The 19,544-nt window shown below is 39.6% G+C and overlaps 2 protein-coding genes across 11 annotated transcripts; one reads left to right on the forward strand and one right to left on the reverse strand.

Moving 5' to 3' along the window:
• The first annotated feature begins 1,462 nt into the window (after positions 1-1,462).
• On the forward strand, positions 1,463-2,369 carry LOC108138769. The gene has a single exon (XM_017261206.2). The coding sequence runs from the start codon at positions 1,465-1,467 to the stop codon at positions 2,122-2,124; it is 660 nt and encodes a 219-aa protein (XP_017116695.2). The 5' UTR covers positions 1,463-1,464; the 3' UTR covers positions 2,125-2,369.
• A 38-nt stretch (positions 2,370-2,407) lies between these two features.
• LOC108138767 (protein Aster-A) lies at positions 2,408-19,093 on the reverse strand. Of its 10 annotated transcripts, XM_017261194.2 has the most exons (12): positions 18,271-19,093; positions 12,492-12,818; positions 11,831-12,308; positions 9,770-10,019; positions 8,124-9,249; positions 7,544-7,796; positions 7,329-7,459; positions 7,042-7,238; positions 6,432-6,755; positions 4,864-5,314; positions 4,667-4,787; positions 2,408-3,649 (listed from the first exon to the last, which is right to left on the reverse strand). In XM_017261194.2, the coding sequence occupies exons 1-12, from the start codon at positions 18,570-18,572 to the stop codon at positions 3,614-3,616; spliced, it is 3,996 nt and encodes a 1,331-aa protein (XP_017116683.1). In that variant the 5' UTR covers positions 18,573-19,093; the 3' UTR covers positions 2,408-3,613. The 10 variants fall into 10 exon arrangements, with proteins under 10 accessions (XP_017116683.1, XP_017116680.1, XP_017116682.1 ...); XM_017261191.2 differs by having other exon boundaries at positions 2,408-4,787; positions 9,770-10,016; XM_017261193.2 differs by having other exon boundaries at positions 2,408-4,787; positions 6,459-6,755.
• Between the last annotated feature and the right edge of the window lie 451 nt (positions 19,094-19,544).

Consider the following 19,544-nt stretch of genomic DNA (forward strand, 5'->3'; position numbering starts at 1 on the left):
ACTTGCTCTTAACCTTGAAAAATAACACAGCAGTTTGTTGTTGCTCTCGGTTTCTGACAGCTTTCTTTTTGTTTTTGTTCTCTGCCGAGTTTCGGTTTTTACTGTACTTTGTTTTTATTCTTTGTTCTCCTACTGATAAGATTCATAATTTCTTTCTTTTTTCACATTTTTGCTCTTTTTGGAGTGCGTAAGTGCGTGCTGTCCCCGCTTTTTCTTTTTCAGTCTGTGTGAGCGTACAACAAATATTGAGTTTCTAGACAAATTTTATTAAGCAAATTGCTGGTTGCTATTCCAATTTTTGATTTTTTCTTATTTTTGCCAAAAGTTTTATTAATTTAGTTTCTCAGTGAAAAATTTGGCTTACAGCTGTGTGCATTACAATAGGAAATTTTTAAAGAGCTTATTTCCTTAAACTTCTCATACGTACATGCTTTGGTGCACATTTATTTATCAAGTCAGCTTAATTAAGGAATATTTAAGATTATTAAGAACCAATATGAAATAAGATTGGAGAATCAGTAGATACTCCCAGAGAACTCATAATAAAGTAAAATGACCTAAATTTAAGGAACAAAGAACATCTTAAAGTTAAGCCTAGCGAATGAAAAATAATGATTTAAAATAATTTACCAAAAGTACTTACTTATGAGTGTACCTATTCTCTTACAGTTAAAACGCATTCCGTATTTAAAAAATTGTTCCTGATTTTTATGCGGTTTAATGAACTTGAACTCTTATCAGTCAGTCAGGTTGCCATTTGTTTATATAGCCTAGGGGAGAGCTGTAATGCAACAAAAGAAGCGACACAAAGTCGGTGATCTTAGTCATTCGGCGTCATGTGAATTTCTTCTAGGCTTTTGAACTTTATCGAGTTTGGAAATATAAGAGAGTAATCGAAATTGGGTCAAAGTCCTTTATAGCCGATTTCCTGTTAGACTACGTCTGTTGAAGGTCTCCGCGACCTTGCTGGAAAAAAGTGTCTAATCATTAAACTCAGCAAAAAAAAAAAAGGTTAAATAAATTCATCCGTACTCTTAAAGAAAATACTGTATGATAGAAATGTTATTTACCTATGAAGCGATGTCGGTTGGTCAACTATGGTTTTAACAACACATGCCTAAAAGTATGCACATAAAAACATTGATGTCAAAAATCATGTAAAAACGGCTTTTCATAGTCCTGAAAATCCAGGAAAATTCAATAAGTTTCAGTTTAAAATATTTAAAGTATATATATATTTCTCCAGCAACATAGAATAGAAAACCAATAGCATATAAAACAAAGTACCCTTACCTATTTTGCCGATCAAATGTTCAACGAGAAATCATTTCCAACCATAACCCACATCAAACAGTATAGCAAACGCTTCCCGTTTAGCCACACACATTTCCATTACACATTTATCTCAAAAATATTTTAAAAAGTATTTCACATTTTGCAATCTTTACTACTATTTTAAACATGATGTCCTCCACGCTGAACACGTCTATAGTCTCCATCTACGACATGATGGTGGAGCGTCATATTAGGCTGCGCCGTGAATTAGAAGAGAAGGAAGCTGTCAAGGCTGCAAATACAATGACGCGCAGAATCAAAGAAGACCGTTCAGTCGCTGAAGTCAATAAGCCACCCATCAAATCCAAGTCCATCAAGATATATACGCGCGAATGCGAGTCTCCTCGACCGGCAAACGCAATCACAGCTGCCCATCTGACCAAAAAGCCGACTTCCTTGCTGGTTCAGCCGCCGTCGGAGAAGGAAGTGATCAAAAGACTAGTCGAGAAGATTGCCAAGGGACGTGTCAGGACCCAGCCCGAATTGAGTGACCGCAAGTCGAGCAAGACGAAGCTGGTACTCAGCAGTCGACGGAGGAAGATGGCGGCCCAACAAACACTTTCCGGCAAACAGAAGCTGGCCAAACCGAACTCCTCTCGGATCAAACGCATGCCACTTTCTCCAAGGAAGGAAGAATTTGTCCCGAACGTCGAGCCGCCGCGGACCAAAACACCAAAGATGAAAGCGTCGAAGACTTCGGAGAAGAAGACCCGTCTACAAATGCAAAGCTCCAAGCTAGATACCTCCAGAAAGGCAACAGAATCGCACACTAATCGCTGGCGAGTCTAAAAACAAAAGATCTTCGGCAACTATGCATATGGAACGTAGTTCTGGTTCCATTGCCAATACTTAAATTTCCGCTTAGTAATCAAAAGATTTAACACAGTGATCTCTCATGTGATGGACCGCACTAAATATCACATGAACGCGATCAAAATTGTACATCTGTGGTTATATCTAATGTATACAGATGAATAAAATAACATTAATGCAAACTAAATTTAAAATAAATATAAAGATAATGGCTCCAGAGTGTGTTGCTTTGGATTTAAAAATGATCTTAGTCAAATAATTATTTTTTTTTTATTTTTATTTATTTGTTTTTATAATAAATTAGAATTTTTATTACTGCGGCTTAACATTTGGTTTCTTATTCTTGTATGTTCTGTTTATTAAGCCTAACTTGTGACACAAATTTTAAGCCAATTTTGCGAAGGCCCAAAATAGTTTGACAAGATTTTGTTTTGAGTGTGGGTTTAGCCAACGTTTAAATTTTCATAGCATAAAACTAAATGTATTCTCTTAAGTATTCTGTATTAATTTCTGTTTCCATTTAATTCGCACAAGTTCTTGTTTTTCCTTTAGCTTTTACTTTGTTTATCTTTGCTCTGTTAATTTAAAATGCAACTACTACTGACTAACAATACTTGGCCATACATATGGTACATATATATAGTGTGTATAGAGTATGCAATTATTGGTTTTATTCTTGCCTTTCGCTTTCAATTGAATAGTTTGAAGTTTTCGTTTTTAATTTTGTATTGGTATCGGTATCGTCTGTAAACGGGCAAAAAATTGGTTTGGGTAAAGAGTTAGGAGGCGTTATACAAAACGAACGAAAACATTGCTCACAATTGTTTCGATTGGTTTTACAAAAATATTGTACACAATAAATATTTTGTATAATCGTTTTTTATCAAATTTCCCCTAGCCAAAGATTGGCAACTATATTATAGTTTATTATTAACCATGTTCTCTGCAGAATGCCAGTTTTGCGCTTGCTCGACACATATATAAATGAATTTTCTAAAACAAAAATTCAGGGCGCTTTCGCTTGATTTGTTTCGGTTTTTGGTATGTTGTGAGATATGAAATACTTGAGGAATTTGTTGATACATTTGTCTAAAGCAAAGCCAAGCAAAGAGGTGCTACACTTATGTAAATGCCGTGGTAAAAACAAAAACAAAAACAATTGCTCTAATCTAACTAAAATGCAGCTACTTATATTTTAAATTACACTGCGCTTTTCTTACGGTTAAGACATAATCATAAATATGTTAAATGTATAAATGACAGATTGGCTTGTGTCCTCAATTTCACTTATGTGTGTTGGGTGTTTGTGACTAAATTTTAGTTGAATTTTAAATTCAATTTCAGATTTTTTTGGTGACTTTGCTCTTGGCCCAAGACATTGCTTTGGGTGTTTTGCTAGCTTGTCGAAGACAATTGGATTGGATTAATTTTACTTGCACAACATGTTGTTTAAACTATTTTACTGCTAACGTACAATGATTTCAGCCAAAGTTCTTTCAGTCTGAAAAACAAAAAGTATTTGAGTAAAACGGGTTAAAGGCAAACTTATATTGTCCACATGAAAAGCGTTCTACAGGGAAGCAACTAAAATACATATTAGTCAAACATAAAAAGTGTTAGCTGAAAGTGAATGAGTACTTTCCACGTTTACAAAAAATAAAAAATTACTTACAAAAATAAAAAAGGTTGTGAGTTTGTGTGGTGCCTTAGGAATTGGTCTCAATATTCCAATATATTTATCATATAGGCCAAAAGGATTTTCAATACAATTTCGTTTAGAGTTCATAAAAGCATTTAAACAAATGTGCTGGCTTTGAGTTTGTTCTACGGAATACAAAACTTATCTCTAAAGAAATGTTAACTCTGGTTGAGATAGATGTCGGAAATCAATGGTTAAAGCTTGGATTTGACTATACGAGTTTTCAACATTTATCTCTTCAGTCGGTGCCAGAGAAAACTTTTCTCCCACAGAGGAAAAAATCATGCAACAATTTTGGGTTTTGTGTATTGCTAACTAAGAGATCAGTAACAAATGCCCGCAAGTGCAGTGCGTTTCAAAACGTTCAGGTCGTTAAATCCTATTTCGAAAACTCGCCACTCTTACATTTCAATAAGAAACCTGACCATCAAATGCAAAGGTATACATTCAAACTCGATTATTATATGATCTTGTTAGGCAACATAAAAATCATAAAATTGCTGCTGACTAAGTACGTCATGTGAAAATATAATTTAATTCAATATTAACTAGCAAATTCATTCAATTTTCGGCTTTATCCTTACTTCTCTACAGCTGCCTTGCAATCATGAAACGCACTGCGTGTATACATGTGTGTGGTTGTGAGTGTTAAAGATTTACAATTAATTGTCGCTTGTTGTTTTGCCGATGCCGCTGTTCGCTGCTGTTATTCACCGTCTAATGAGATGCTTAGAATTCTGTGTGCACCGCCATCGACATCGACTCAATGCTCTGACGCAGCTGGCCATCGTTGTAGATCTTTTCGCAGACAATGCTCACCTTTTTCAGCAGTTCGATGGCAGTTTGGAGCACCTGTTTCCACTTGTGCAGCTCGTTCTCGTGCGCCATTTCCTGGTCGCGCAGCATTTGGAGCCATTCCTGATTCGTGCTCGGTAGCTCACTGAAATGGGTTGAATGGGGGGGGGTTCATTAAAATATTAACAAAAATATATTGCTTTAGATTATATAGAACTCACCTCAAGGCCGCCAAACTGGGCAGGCGGGCCCGCCGGTTGAGATCCACGTCAATCCGTTCCTCCAGCTTCCAGAGCTTAAGTAATAATATCACATTTAGAGCCAGCATCAAGCATAGCAACAGTATAACCAACAACCACAAGCCCTTGTGTCTGAATCTGTGACCCTGTGGCCCCTGTCCCGTCGCCAGTGTTTGGTCGTCGCCACCGCCCAGGTGCAACTGCTGCTGCTGTTTGTGGTGCTTGTGCGGCTGCAGGTGGTGCTGATGGTGGTGGTGGAGCTGCTGCTGCTGCTGCTGCTTCTTGCCGCCCTCGAGCAGCAGCGGATGACCGGCGGAGGCGCCGACTGCCGCACCAGCGACGACACCCGTGGCCAGCATCTGGGCCTCCAGGGGATCTCCGGTCGGGAGCGGGCCAACTGGCTCCTCCAGGGGGCGGATTTGGGAGGCGGTACCTGCGGAGAAACGGGGACGAGCGTCGAGAGGAATGGCAAATGACACGGTTAGAAATCAAACTGTTCGAACTCAAAAATCAAAATAAACATAAGCAAGAATCGGTGCTGGCAACATAATCACAACATTAAGAGTACAACCAAATATGTCGATAACTAATAAAGAACTCAAACTGCAATAAAAAAGCATGTGGGTTATGTTCATGATGCGCTAGCAATTGTCACAAGAGGCTTTAAGGTTAGAAAAAACGTTCAAGGCTTGGCAAAGCGAAAAAAAGTTAGCATTACCAGTAGATAAACATTTATTGAAAGATGAAAGTTTTCCAGGATAAAAAATTCGGGCGAATAATTTATTGATCGCCATTGTATTTATTTATAAAAAATTCACTATTAAGTATACGTAGAAGATGAAGCTTTTCGAATCAATTATCAAACACATGAAAGCAACTGGTCAAATTTATGATTCCACAGTTCAAAAACATGACGAATTCTTATCGTAGATTGATAAAGCAGTTAAAAGTAATCATTACAAATGGAAAAAATTAGATTAACAAAGGGAAGCATTCCAAAAAAATAGGTTAAATTCGTAAAGTCATTTATGATCGCCAACTTGGTCATATCAACTATAGGTAATAAATCTTTGGCAATTGATAACTATTAAATTCAACTCATATAGCAAAACCCCCCACAAAAACGTTCTTTCAGTTAAAATATCTTTAAGGAAACATTGTTTTTTACTAAAGCCTTTTCTTATAAAAATATAAGGGCCAAGGTAAAAGATATAATTCCTTTAAAAGCTTAACTTTCAAAATATTTAGATGCCAAAAATTAGATTTCCGCTTCAATTGAGACTCTTTTCTCACAAGAGACAATTTTGTCTTATCTGCATTTGCTTGTTAGATAATATCTTTTACTAATAAGCTGAAACATTTAAAACTTCTAGTCAAGTAAAAAGCTCAGATTGATGAGCCCAAAAAAATGTTTATAAATATAAGCAATATTTTGAGTTCACAATTTTTATGACAAAAAACATAAAACATTGCCCCTTGGAATTTTAATTAGCCAAATTCCCCTGTGCCAATTGCTGGGCTAAATAGAAACTTCTGTTCTCAAGCTGTACCTCTGCTCGACGGAAGTATAGCCTTACGCTGATGCCAATGAGGATGCGGATGCTGATGCTGATGCGGATGATGATGGTGATGGGATAGCGAGTGCCTGGGATCGTGGTGATGCTGGTGATGATGCTGGCTACCGTGGTGATGGTGATGATGATGGTGCATGTGCAGGTGCTGGTGCTGATGGTGCTCGTTCTGCTGAAGATGGCGCTTGGCTGACTCTTGGATGCTGTCATTGTCCGTAGTGGTTGCTGTGTGCTGGATGGCACCCATTGCGGTGGATGTCGATATGGGGGTGGCGGTGGCGGTGACGGATTGCTGATTCATGCCTGAGATGTATGTTGGTTGTAGCTGGTTGATGCTTTTCGTTTTTTGGTTTTTTTTACATGTTGTTTGATGTTTAGTTGTGGACATGCGTGCGTTTTTGATTGTGGTTAGGAGAAGCAATGGCAATTGGCATTGACAGTTATCGAATTTCGAACTCTGATTTAGTATTAATTCCATTACAAGATTAGAGAGAAATTGCTTTGCTTTGTTGCTGTATTTGTTGTTCTTGTTGTTGTGGTTGTTGCATTGTAGTTAATTGGTTACAGTGGCCTGGGTTGCGATGCTTACCTCTCCTCGGTCTGCGTCCCTTTCCCTTGGCCGGTGGAATGCAGGTCTCGCTCTGGAGGGCATGCAATTGGGCGCCAAAGAAGTCCTCCACTCCTGCCCACGTATTCTTCTCGATGAAGCCCTTGACCACGCCCCAGATCGACTTCTTGTACTTGATCTGGGTGTGAATCGACAGCATGGTGTGATCATCGACAGTTCTGGAAAGCCAATGCAAACCGACAAATTAGAAAAGTTCAAAAGGAAAGATCACAAAGTGACACCAGTGCGCTCCATGATTGATGACTCACCTGGCCAGGCAGAAGTGTATGAGCACACTGAAACTGTCCGCATATGGAATGCCTGCATTAATGCTATTTACGTCTATGGAATACAGTTCGCCCGGCTTGCTGCACTCCCGCTGCACCTGATACTCGGTTACCTAAAGGGGCAATCAATATATGCATTTGACAATAAGTTTATTCGTTCGTTTCTATTTCTATTTGGAGGACCGCTGCACACTCACCTTTGATGTCTTGGGTCCCACAGAGGCGGCCAATTGAACGGTTACGTTGACGGTGCGCCCTAGGAGACCCTCCTCGTTCCTGGTCCATTCGCCCAATACCAGATCCGTCGACTTGCGCATCGCATGGAAGTCAGTTATGAATTTCGACTTGCTGAACAGCATATTGAATAAGGTGTCCACATTGATGGGCAGAATGGTGTGGACGATCTGGCGACCCTCATGCGTCGAGGTGCACTCTGTAGTGGGCACAAATCTGAAGAGGAGATGGAATGGAAATAGTTTTAAAGATTTTCTGATGATATATTATCATAATTAATGGAAAATTCATAGCACCGTAAAATGGACACTTCTATAAATATTACCATGGCTAGCCCTTTCTACGTAAATTGATTTTTTTATACGTTCTGTTTATTTATTTCTCCATATTTTATGCCTTCAAAAAAGTCAGTTGTTAAATTTCTTAAAAATAAAAAACAAATAAGGGCTAACAAATTTTTGTAAGGCTTTTCCCTATAATAAATGTCTAGCTTTTTCTGCTCTATAAATTCAAAAATTCTGTTTTTAAATCAGTATTACTTACGGTAAATTGTTTTCTTCGGAATCAGAGGAGTCAGAAACATCTGTGGGCACACTCTCGACGGCATTTTTGCCATCCTCACGTTGGCGATGAAGTTTTCCCAATTTGCGTTTGGTCTCCAGCTTGGATTCCGTGGCTGGAGCCCCGGATGAGGTGGCAGTGGCCATGGATGCAGAGGGTGCCGCTGCTGCAATGGCAGCCGAGTTCGAAGCCGTGCTGATCCTCTTCTCAGCGATCTTCTTTTCACTGCCACTACCACTAGCTGCGGCCGTATTCGAACCGGATAGCGATCCCGATCCGGAGCCAGAGCCCGTGAGGTTGGCTATGGTGGAGGAGGAAGCCGTGGTGGAGCCGGCAGTGCTGCTGCTGCTGGCATTGGGAGCGCCCATGGTGACGCTCACCGAAAGTTCCGTGGGCTTCACGGAGCTGAGGATCAGCTCCTTGGCATTCTGCTTCATCTTCTTGTTCAGCTTGCGCGAGCTCTCACGGGTCTTGTTGTTATCCGATCCGCTGGCCGAAGCGTTGGCCGAGGATTTGGAGGAGTTGAAGAAGTATTTCGTCTTGGACTTGCGTGGAGCAGAGGCTCGGATTCCGCCGCCGCTGCTGGCGCTGCTGTTGCCGCTCTGGGGCAGCTGGGGATTCGACTGGGTGGACTGGTTGGACTGGTTGGACTGCTGCGACTGGCGCTGCGACTGGCTATCCTCATCGATGGCCGTCTGGAAGTCAAAGTCCGTCTCGTTGTCGTTGTCCAGCGTGGGATCGATGTAGTCCTCGTCGTCGGTGGTCAGGCCCAGCTCCTCACCGTAGCAGGTGTGCACATGCTTCCAAATCTCCTGCGGCGAGAACTGCTTGTTCATCAGCGTGTTCTGCCAGACGCGAAAGAGCATCAAGAAGCTCTTGTCGCGCGAGGTGAACGTGGCAAAGAAGTACTTGTCCTTGCCGCTGCTTATCGAAATGGCATTGGGTATCACGAGGGCTGTCTTCTCCTTGGCTATGGCCGTCACATCCTTCCACTTGATGCTCACGTAGGTCTCCCAGCTGAAGATGTTCGCATGGAAGCAGACGTAGTTCTGTGACACATACAGACGGCCCTGGACCAGAATGTCGCGTTGCAGGGCACACGAGTAGTCTGCGGATGAAGATAATCACTTGAGTAAATTGCTTCAATTAGGGTTTATCGCATCAGTCGGCATTAATTAATGATCGCACTTCATAGTTCATTTATCTGATGGAATGTGTCAACTACTGGATTTACAGATTCAACTTAAAGAAGGAATATAGTTTGAATTACTTCGGGTCTGATTCTAAAAATTATCTAATTGTTCTTTACATTTTTTATGTTTACTTTATTTATGAACCTTCTTTCATCACCAAGTCGTACATTATATAGATCCAAATTTAGTTGTTATTAATATTTGAGAAAATGTTATTGCTTATTATTGCCTGAATTGTGCAGTGAACTAAAGTTATTTTCCTACGTGACAGGTTTTTAAGATTTGTCAGAAACAAACAAACTATATATATTTATAAAATTTTTACGCTTATGCAAAGTTTACCCATTAAGTAACTCACTAATATGGTTAACTTTATCGGACTGAATCTTCATGTGACAAGTGCGCAGTCATATTTGCTCGCCCCAAGAGACTCACCCACAATCAGGCGCTCATCGTTGGGCACGTCCTTGAAGAGCTTCTTGAAGTCCTCGGCCCGCGACTTGTAGTTGGGATAGATGACGTTGTACCAGGACTTCTTCTTGGCCCGCTCCGAGAGCCGCGACGGCTTGGCCGGCTTCTCGTTGGATGTGGAGCTGCTGCTGGTCACCTGTTGCTCCCGGTCGACGCGCAGCAGACTCAGCTCGTGCGGGGTGAGATCGCTCAGCCGGTGGTGCGAGATGTCCTGCTGGGAGACAAGCGAGAGGGAGAGTTGATCAAACACCATGAGGATTTCCATTTATAGCAGTCTGCGGCGGTGGCGTGAACAAACATTTTAGCTCTGAATTCGGGGCTGGTGGTGCCAGCAGCAGCAGCAGTAGTTCGATATCGTTTTGCCTATGACTTTTTTGGCCACCTGTTCCGTACCAGCAATGTGTTTGTTAACTCTCTTTTTTTCGGGTGATTCACGCCTCTTTGTAGGAACGTCTCTGCGACCAGGTGTTTGGTTTTACTTCTTATCACACCACCCGCTTGTCGTTCGTTTACGACCACCAATTATTTACACAAAGTTCGCTGCAATGTTCGATATTAGTTTGTATTTTTTTTTTTTTCTATTTTTTGGTATTCGCAATTGGTGAGACGGTTTGTCGCTCATCGAAATCTAATGTGCCATTGCCAGCCGGGCGAACGTCAATGGAGGAGCTCCACTTCGCACCACACACGAAACGTTATCACTGTTGGATGACCAGAAAAAGCTTGGGACCGAATAAATTTATGCCACGAGCTTTTGCAGCGAAGGGTGACTCTAATCAGGTGCCCCACGAAGGGTGAGAGGGTAACTATATATGCTCCTTATCAGCCAGAGAGATTAGATCGGGCCGTTAGATGTGGCCAATATGCGACCATTAATCCCAATGGCCCATGTCTATCTGTCGGCCAGCCACCTATCTATCTACTCAGCTTTCAATCTGTCAATCGCCTGATCGATTGATCGCCCCCTTCGAGTGTATTTAATTTGATTTGAACACTTAGCTGCGGCAATTTCACACCTCTTTCGGGGTGTGTGTTGCGGCTAATGGTTAGAATCAACAGACTGTGAGTTTTTTAAAAGCTTGCCCAAGCTTTTCCACAGAATTCAAATGTAATCGGAAATAGTTGTGTTTTTTTTGACAAGCCCTTCCTAATCAGACAGCCATGAAATCGGGTTGGAAATTTATTCGTTTGAACTTGGAAATGTTTCGGCGAAGAAACCATCTTCGAAACTTTGCATTTTACGAGCAGTGATCAACGTTAGCAATTAGTTCACCGTAAAAACATACAATCTAGGGTTCTTTTCAGGTTATCAATTTGAACATTTAACATTTAAATTTAAAAAAACACTCTTTTACTGTCTGGCCACTTGAAAAACTATATTTAAATTGGCTTACCCCTAAAATTGTATTGAAAGAACGCTTTCAATGTCTTATCAATTTTAAAATTATAAATATTTATTTCAAGGCACAGAAGTCACTCCTTTCTTGGATTGAACTGTCTGAGGCACTTAATTTTTGTACCCATAAAAGTGAGGTTTATGGCGAAAAGCAATTTAATTACCTACATACATATATAGTGACGTGATTATTTGAATTTATACATTCCATCAGGAATATGTAAATTTAAAGCACAATCCCTTAAAATATATCGTAATAGGTCTAAGGAATTCATTGATTTGATAACTAATGTCATTGGCTAAACTTTCTTTCAAATTATCATGCTCACAGGTCACAAATATATGTCGTTACTCAAAAAACATTGTTGTCTATATCGCCAAACCTAAAACGATATGCTCTATAAATAATACGACTCTTATAATTGAATTGTGATTTTTAAATGAGACATCGAATCACCGCATCACCTAAAGGTCTATTTATGACACATCACTCAAACGTTTGTTGTAAATGTATAGTGATAAGTATCTGATTAATCTTTTTTTTTTTAAGTAAACGATAATAGTTGATATTTTATGAGTCACCCATTAAATGGCCGTTTAATTTAGTCCACTGGCCCTCCTCAACTCACCTCATCGCGTCCGCTGCTGGATGTGGATAGCTTCGCCTGGCTGGCCTTGCCCTTGGAGCCGGTGGAGTTCTTTCGGCTGGCGGGACTTTCCGTGCCGCAGCTGCCAGGAGCAGTATATCCGTTGGAGTCGACGCTCTGCGACTGCTGTGTTCCCGACTGATCCCGACTGGTCTCGCCGGACACAATATTTATGCTGGGCGTGGCCCCTGGCGCAACTGGATTGCTGCAGCCAGGACTAGTGGAAGTGGCGGCCTGGTTTAAACTAAGGTTGCTGCCGGTGGACTCATTGGCACCTGGAGCTCCGGCTGGTGGCGAAACGCCGCCAACTGTTGTGGAAGCGTTCTGTTTGGAGGACGTCGATATGGAGATGCTGCTCTGCTCAAGACTGCCGGCAGCTTCCTGTATAGTCAAGAGTTTGTTGCTCAAACTACTGTTTGTGGTGCTAGTGATCGTGATCTCCTCGGTGATCGAATCGCGCCTGCAATGGTAAGTTCGAAAAATATTAATATTCGAGTCAACTGGATAGCCCCGACTACAGCTAATTCGATTAAATGGAAAAACTCTTGAACTAGGCATGCAAATTTGGAAGGAATAATGAATTCTCTTACGGAATTGGACCAAGGCCTTGCTGGAGAGTTTCCGGAGCACTGATCCCACCTACCTGTCGCCACCATTGCTACCAGCTACCGGCTCCGCCTGCTCCTCCTCCTCCTCCGGCTGCGATTGCTGCTGGGGATTCTCTGGATTATCCTCCGTCTGCTGGCACTGTGACGGCGATTGTGACTGTGACTGAAGCTGTGACTGGAGCTGTGACTGGAGCTGGGATTGTGTCTGTATCTGTGACTGTGACTGGAGCTGTTCGGGCTGGGTGGTCTCGGGTATCATGTTGGCATTGGCAGGGGGCCTACTACTGCGCGAACTTTCGGCAGTCGTAGCGGTTATGGTTACACTTGATGTTGTTGGGTTGTATATATCACTATCTTTAATCCTACAATAAAATGCATATATAAACAAATCAAAAGAACAAATGCCAAATGAAAACACATGCCCAAGACGGCGGAACAACAGGAGCAACTAAATAAACCTTAATTATCCAACAAAATACTTGGGGTCATTAAAAACAACGGAAAGGGAATTCGGGATATGCTTCTATTAAGTTCTTCACTTCACTTAACTAGACAGGCTTAAACTATTTAACTTTTTCCCACAACAATTGAGGTGAAATTCGAAACTATTTGCGATCATCGACTTAGATCAATGGTTTCATTGAAAGATATTACCCCGAGTTTTATTGCTATTGGATAAGGTAAGGATAACAAAGGTTGTATCCAAAGAAAGCCGATCTAGAACCATCACATAATAAAAACCAATGATCTATTTACCAGATATATTAGTCTACTTGAAATGTTAATAAATCATAGCAACTAGATTGCAATTCATTAAAGAAATTAGTTCCAAGTAAATCAGATAAAGAATCCACAACAGGTGGCTCCACTTCAATTGCACACACTTTATAACCGACCATATAATTCATTATTTTATGTTGATAAAGGTTTCATTTTCTTTATTAAGCTAAATAGGTTGAAACGTTTAAAATTTCACTTTCATTGGTGCATAAATTTAGGAAGGAATAGTGGAAGAGTTCGAATAGATTAAGATAAATTAAAAACTAAAATTTTATAACTTCTCTAACGTTTATTTCACCCTGAAATTAAAAGAAATGTGCTCATTCAATAAGAACTATCACAGTTACTTTGCAATTTTATAAACGGTTTCCAAGGAACTTGATGTTATATCAAAGTGTTTTTATATGGTGGCCATAATAAACCATTTTCAGGAGTCCAACGGCTAATCCAAGCAATTGACAAAGAACAATTATTGTTTCCGCGACAGCAATTAATCACCGCCTTCGATAAGGGAGCCCCTGATGGTCAATGGGAAGTCCTATCGACAACTTTCAATTGGCTTGTTAAGAAGACATTGCCGCCTTAACTGATCGGTGAGGTTTAAGTAATTTCGCTCAAAATTAATTTCCTTTAATTGTTTGCCCCGATGAAAGCGCACAATCACCCACACAAAATTAGATCGGATAGTTTCCGAGGCCCTGTTAAGAGCTGAGAGCTGAGATCTTTCCCTACCAGACGACCCGGTGTTTCCGACTTTTTCGCAACGATCGCCGCAACATTTCGGACGCGTATATATATAGTACAGGGTATTATTTTCAATTAGACGTGCTCTCGCCTCAGTGAGCTGCGACGGAATGGTGTACCAATTGCCATTAAACGATTGTAATCAATTCTATTGTGCACTACTCTTCTACCCGGTCGTGTGGGCGTGTGCGTGTTGTGCCACACAATTGTTATTATTTTAAATATATATATATATATTCGTTTATTCGAATAACAGCAGCCACACTGTTTGGCACTGATAACAACGATAAGATAATCCCAGCATTGAGCTTTGATAAAGCGTTTAATGGTCAGGGAAAAGCACTATTCGCGTGTATTTGTGCACACAACAAAGTCTAAAACGATTTAACCCAGTGCCCTAATCTGAGTTGGGTCTGAAAACAGTTTAACATATGCATTTTTGCAAACATCATAAACAGCTGTTTATTAAAGAACGAGTGCACTCGGAACTTTTTAAATGTTATACGCTAATTAAGCCATGACACAATCAGCTTTAATGATTTTTTAAGCTTTTTAGGTTCCCGCGTACTTTGGAATAAGTTGTAATACGACTGTTCTTTAATAATCGCCATAAAGATAATAAGCATTATCAAAAAGTTGTACATCAAGGAAAAAAAAATCTTTGTGTCTGAGTACTCGGAAATATTTCCACTATTTACAGAAGTCTAAATAAAAATAAACACACGTTTCCGCTCCTCTCACGTACCGTTTAAATAGAGATCGACCCCCAAGACACTGTGAAAATGAACTCAAACATTCTTATCACTCAGTTCATTTCAAGTTCATTAAAAATATATGTACATACTTGCCGAGATGAAAGGCATTCGAAGCACTCTGCGAATCGAGTAAACAAAACTGAGTGGAGTGAAAACGACGATTTGCCCTCATTAAATGGCTACGTATTTATAATTACTAAGCGTCAGCTTAAATGTGTGAAAGATCAGAGATAATGTAATGGCTTATAATTTGTATATAGAATTTATAATATATTCAGTTGCTTCGTCAATCTTAGTTAAGAATAACAAAGTACTTAATCTAACAAATGGATTCTAGCTTTTAAGAATGAATATATTTATTTATATTACAGAATTTCTGTTTAAGATACCAACTCGTATAATTCTGTAGCCCCTAACAATTTGCAACAATGATAATATCTGCGGATAAATTCAACACATATCCCCTTAATTGACGTTGTACTTGCGAACTGAGAAAGATATCTGCGAAAGTGGGAAACATCAGAGATAAATTACTCGTGATTCAATGCTATTTATAGTTTCAACAAACGTAATTTTCGTTAATTAAGAAAGATAATATATGTCTTAGGCATGTTTTTGGAGGGTGTATACGTCAGTTCTCTCTTGCTGGCAAAGTGAAAATAAGTTGTTTATAGTTAAAGCAACAAAAAAACATAAATTCTTCAATTTACTAAGATCATTTCCAAGAATTTGTGAGTTAAGTATAAATCATGAGATGTTTTTAAAAATGTGTGACTAAAACTTTTGTATGCAAATTATTACCCACTTTCCTTTGTTTTAAAAAGTGAGTGAATTAAACTTAGTGAAACTTTACTGCATGCCTGCAATATTGAATGAACTTTATCAATGGGAAATATCTTTATGAATTCTACGCAATTACTGATATACTGTGTATCAATTACACGTACGGACTGCAAGTTATCATTACGAATGAAATTGCACAGCCTGAATAATATATAGATCTCCGTCGTAGGGGGCGGGTGCCCTCTTGAACTTTGGCCTTTGGGAGGGTCACAAAGTGCTCCATTAGTCATGGAAGCCGGACTTCGAATGCATTTCCGACATGAAAGGCCACTGGCCATAAAACTAACTAGCGCATTACCTGCCCAAGAAGCCACTTTACCCAGAGTTCGTAATTGTTCTATTGCCAACGTAGAAACCTCTAAGCCACTTAAACTCGGAGAAAAATCAATAGTGAAGAGTGAACATGTATTACATTTTCTTTCGCTTGGCTTTCTTTGGTTCCACATTCAATGTTTTCCTCGGCGGCTTCTTTATTTCCTCCTTCGGCATTGGTTTGCTGCTTTTGTATTGTTCAACCAAAATCTATGTCATCGCTGAAAAACAGCCGAAAAAGTGGCCAAAAGTGGCATAGACCAGAAACGGTCAGCGCGAAAAACTGATGACGAAACGCAAACGCAAACGTAAACGTAAACACAGCACAAATGATTCGTATTTTTAGCACTGCTTGGCGAAATGTCATTAATTTATGAACTATCCAACCACACACAGTCCACCGTTTTGCTGTTAATTCTTTAATTAATATTCCATGTTCAGTGTCGCAGTTTTGTTCCCTTTGTTGATTGTCATTTGTTTGTTGGTTTGTTTAAGGCACGCGATGGCGAGATATAGGAATATAGAAACGAGAAACGAGAATTGAGAATTGAGAAATGGGAGCTCGTGCCGGGCACGTCATCCCAGCTCGACGTTCCGATTTGCACTCAAGAGCAGCCGACGAGAGAATCGGTATCCCCCTGGTTTTGTTTTTGCTTGGGGTTGGAAAATCTAACCGAGATATAGGAGACCACTGCATACGCTAGCCGCTTTTTTAACGGGTTTGTTTACAGACCATAATAACTACCCAAAAGCCACCTAAATGCAAGTCACAATCTCTTCTCCTATGCAAATGCAGACCTAAAGTGGTTCCAATTACAAATACCAGCCAAGGCTAATCGAAAATGTTTACTTTTATATTTTTTGGCTTACGTGGAAAACGCTTGAGTGCACAAAACACAAATCGTATATTTTGCTGGGTATATAGAAATTCAGTAGGTGGGTGAGACGATAAAACGTTTGCTCGAGTTGTAAAATTTCTTAATTATTGCTTTAATGTAAGTGTTGAATGTAACGTCTATTTAGGGCAAATAGTACCATTGACTCAAAACTAACTTAATGCTTGGTTTAACAACTTAAATTTTACTGCAAGTGCTAGTAAATACAAAGTTGTGAATGAATTTGTTTATTTATTGCCTTTTTTATTTAGATGTAAGGTAACTAACAAAATATAAAGTTGTGAATGAATTTGGTTATTTATTGCTTTTTTTAGTTAGATGGAAAGTAACTAAAAAAAGTTATTTAATTCGCAGTACTCACTCTTTATCTACTCTTAACTTATTTTTGTATTTATTATTTATTTTCGCTTCAATTCGATAAACTATTCAATAGCTAAAACCTTCCATTTGCCATTTAAATAAAAATGTTGATGGTTTACTTGTTATCTATTAATTTAAATACCCATATTTTCTATATTTCGAGTTCATTCACTAAATTAACTGATAACCACAACAGCACGATGATAGCCCAGACACTTTCGCAGACTTACTGAAGTCAATAAAAATATTGTTTGTTTACTGCTTTTGTTCGTTAGTTTCAACAGCCACAAAATCGATATGCTAAAGCGCCTTACAACGACGAACCGCCCTGTTCCTGTCAATTTTCCAAAGGCAACTGTTGCGCAATAATCGGAAAATGCTATCAAAATCCAAGAAGTAAGAGGTGTTGGGCAATTAGGTTGGGGCAACCCGTATTATCACTTTGGTGACACAAGTGGGCAGATTTGGACAAATTAGGAAGGGGGTTAACGGGTAGATAAGCCGAAACTGAAAGGAACAAAGAGGGGCTTTTAAACGACATGCAATATGACTAGCAACGGGTTAAGCATGCAAGCCAGCGGGCAAACCTACACCAGAAATAAACACGGTTAGCTCTTAGGTTACTTTTACACAGAAAGAAATAAGATCAAAATGCGTTTGAAATTTTAAAGGGCAGCTTGAACTTTTTTAGCTATAACATTTAGTCTTGATACTCAGTAGCTCATATGATCTGTTTTCCAAGGACTTTAAACTTTAATGTTTTTGAATTCAGTTTTCAGAATTAAAATAGTTCATAAAGGGAATTTGTGATATTTTTTTAAAATTAATCAACCAAATTATTTACAGATTTCATAAGATTAGATATAGTGTTATGTAACAAATTTGTACACAAATACTACGAGTAAACCAATTTTGAAGTTTCCAGATCTTCTCAAATGTGGCTAACAATCTATTCTTTTTACATAGAGTTTACTGTGACGGACAATAAGAATTTACAAGTACAATTTCGAAACGCCCACTTTAAACCTTATTTCTTTCTACGTAAAGCGATAAAACTTTCGATTTTGGATTAGTATGTATGTATGTATATTGGATAGTGGGCCTTTGGGGGCGTGGCAACTCACATGGGCGTCACATTTAAGCTGGCGGTGCGTTTGTGCTTGCCGTGCGAGGACGAATGGCGATGGAAGAGGCTGTGGGCGGTGGCCAAGGACTTGGGCAGAGCACCCTGGCTTGCGGACTTGCGCAGGGTCACAAAGCGGAATCCTGATCCCGATCCCGATCCCGATCCCGATCCCGATCCTGATCCCGATCCAGATCCGGAGCACGAGGAGCTTGAGGCCAGCGAGGAACTCGACGAGGAGGTGGATTTGTGCTGCTGCTGGTGGTGCTGCTGTTGTGCCCGCTGCTGTGTGACAAAATGCATGACAACGGCACTCGCTGCCGCTCCTATTTCCTTGCGCTCTAATGTTTACTTCCTTTTTGGTTTTGTTTATAGAATTGTCCCTGTTATTTGTTTATTTCATATATTTCTTTTATATGGCACTTGCTGACGTCTGCGGAAGTTGCTTTTAATGTGGTTTTTGGGATCGTATAGTAAAGGAAAATCACTGTCACTTTGGGTTTTCCACGGATTTTCAGTTTGTGCACGAGTAAATGCTGTTTTTCTATTATTGGATATTGAGATTCTTCGGTAAATTCGGACGTTTCGTCCGCCCACCAAGCGAATTCTTCACTTTTTTACACATAAAAGGTATACGTCGCGACCAGGGTTGCTAGGTGTGCCAAATGCCAGACGCCGCTCTCAATAGCCAGGTGATTTTACTTCGTTTCCCCATCTAAGCACAGGTAAATATCCCATCTTTTAGTGCCTTATTTTTATTTAAATCCTCCTTCTCTTTTTCAGTGAATAAAATGTGTATATAAACTACCCGTAATGGTTGGTGCCATGGCAACCCAGAAATGCTTATCGATATCTGATAAATATCGACATTCTAGCAATCAGCTGTTCAGGGCTGCCAACTTATTTCACTAAGAAATTAAGCACTGGTCACACTTTTCTCCGATGATTTTCAAATTTAAATTTGAGAAATTTGCCAAATCCAAAATCAAAAATCAAAAACATGCCCTCAGCTTAATTTAACTAAGTTCATTTGGCTGCTTTATATTTGAAATTTATTCAAAATTTATTTATAATTTCAATATATGTATATTTAGTTTAAATAATAGCTGCTTTGGAGTGTACAATCAGAAATACAGCGATCACCAAAAATTTACCGGTAGTCAGACGCATCATTATCCCTCTTAAATATAGTAACTTCTAAAAGGTGTTGCATTATTTCCTCCTTTATATACCATGCCTATTATTGGACCTTGCTCAGTTATTAGTTAAATTTTC

This window comes from Drosophila elegans, unplaced genomic scaffold (assembly GCF_018152505.1).
Source record: "Drosophila elegans isolate 14027-0461.03 unplaced genomic scaffold, ASM1815250v1 contig_814, whole genome shotgun sequence".
In the NCBI taxonomy this organism is placed as follows: Eukaryota; Metazoa; Arthropoda; class Insecta; order Diptera; family Drosophilidae; genus Drosophila; species Drosophila elegans.

Bases quoted from the DNA above. Each gene is read 5' to 3' on its own strand.
- LOC108138769 (XM_017261206.2), top strand. From the start codon at position 1,465: ATGTCCTCCACGCTGAACACGTCTATAGTCTCCATCTACGACATGATG.
- LOC108138767 (XM_017261189.2), bottom strand. From the start codon at position 18,572: ATGCATTTTGTCACACAGCAGCGGGCACAACAGCAGCACCACCAGCAG. The intron at 10,020-11,830 runs GTGAGTTGAGGA...CTTGTCTCCCAG, and splicing joins CCAGCAGCGGACGCGATGAG to CAGGACATCTCGCACCACCG. The intron at 7,460-7,543 runs GTGAGTGTGCAG...TTGCCCCTTTAG, and splicing joins TGGGACCCAAGACATCAAAG to GTAACCGAGTATCAGGTGCA.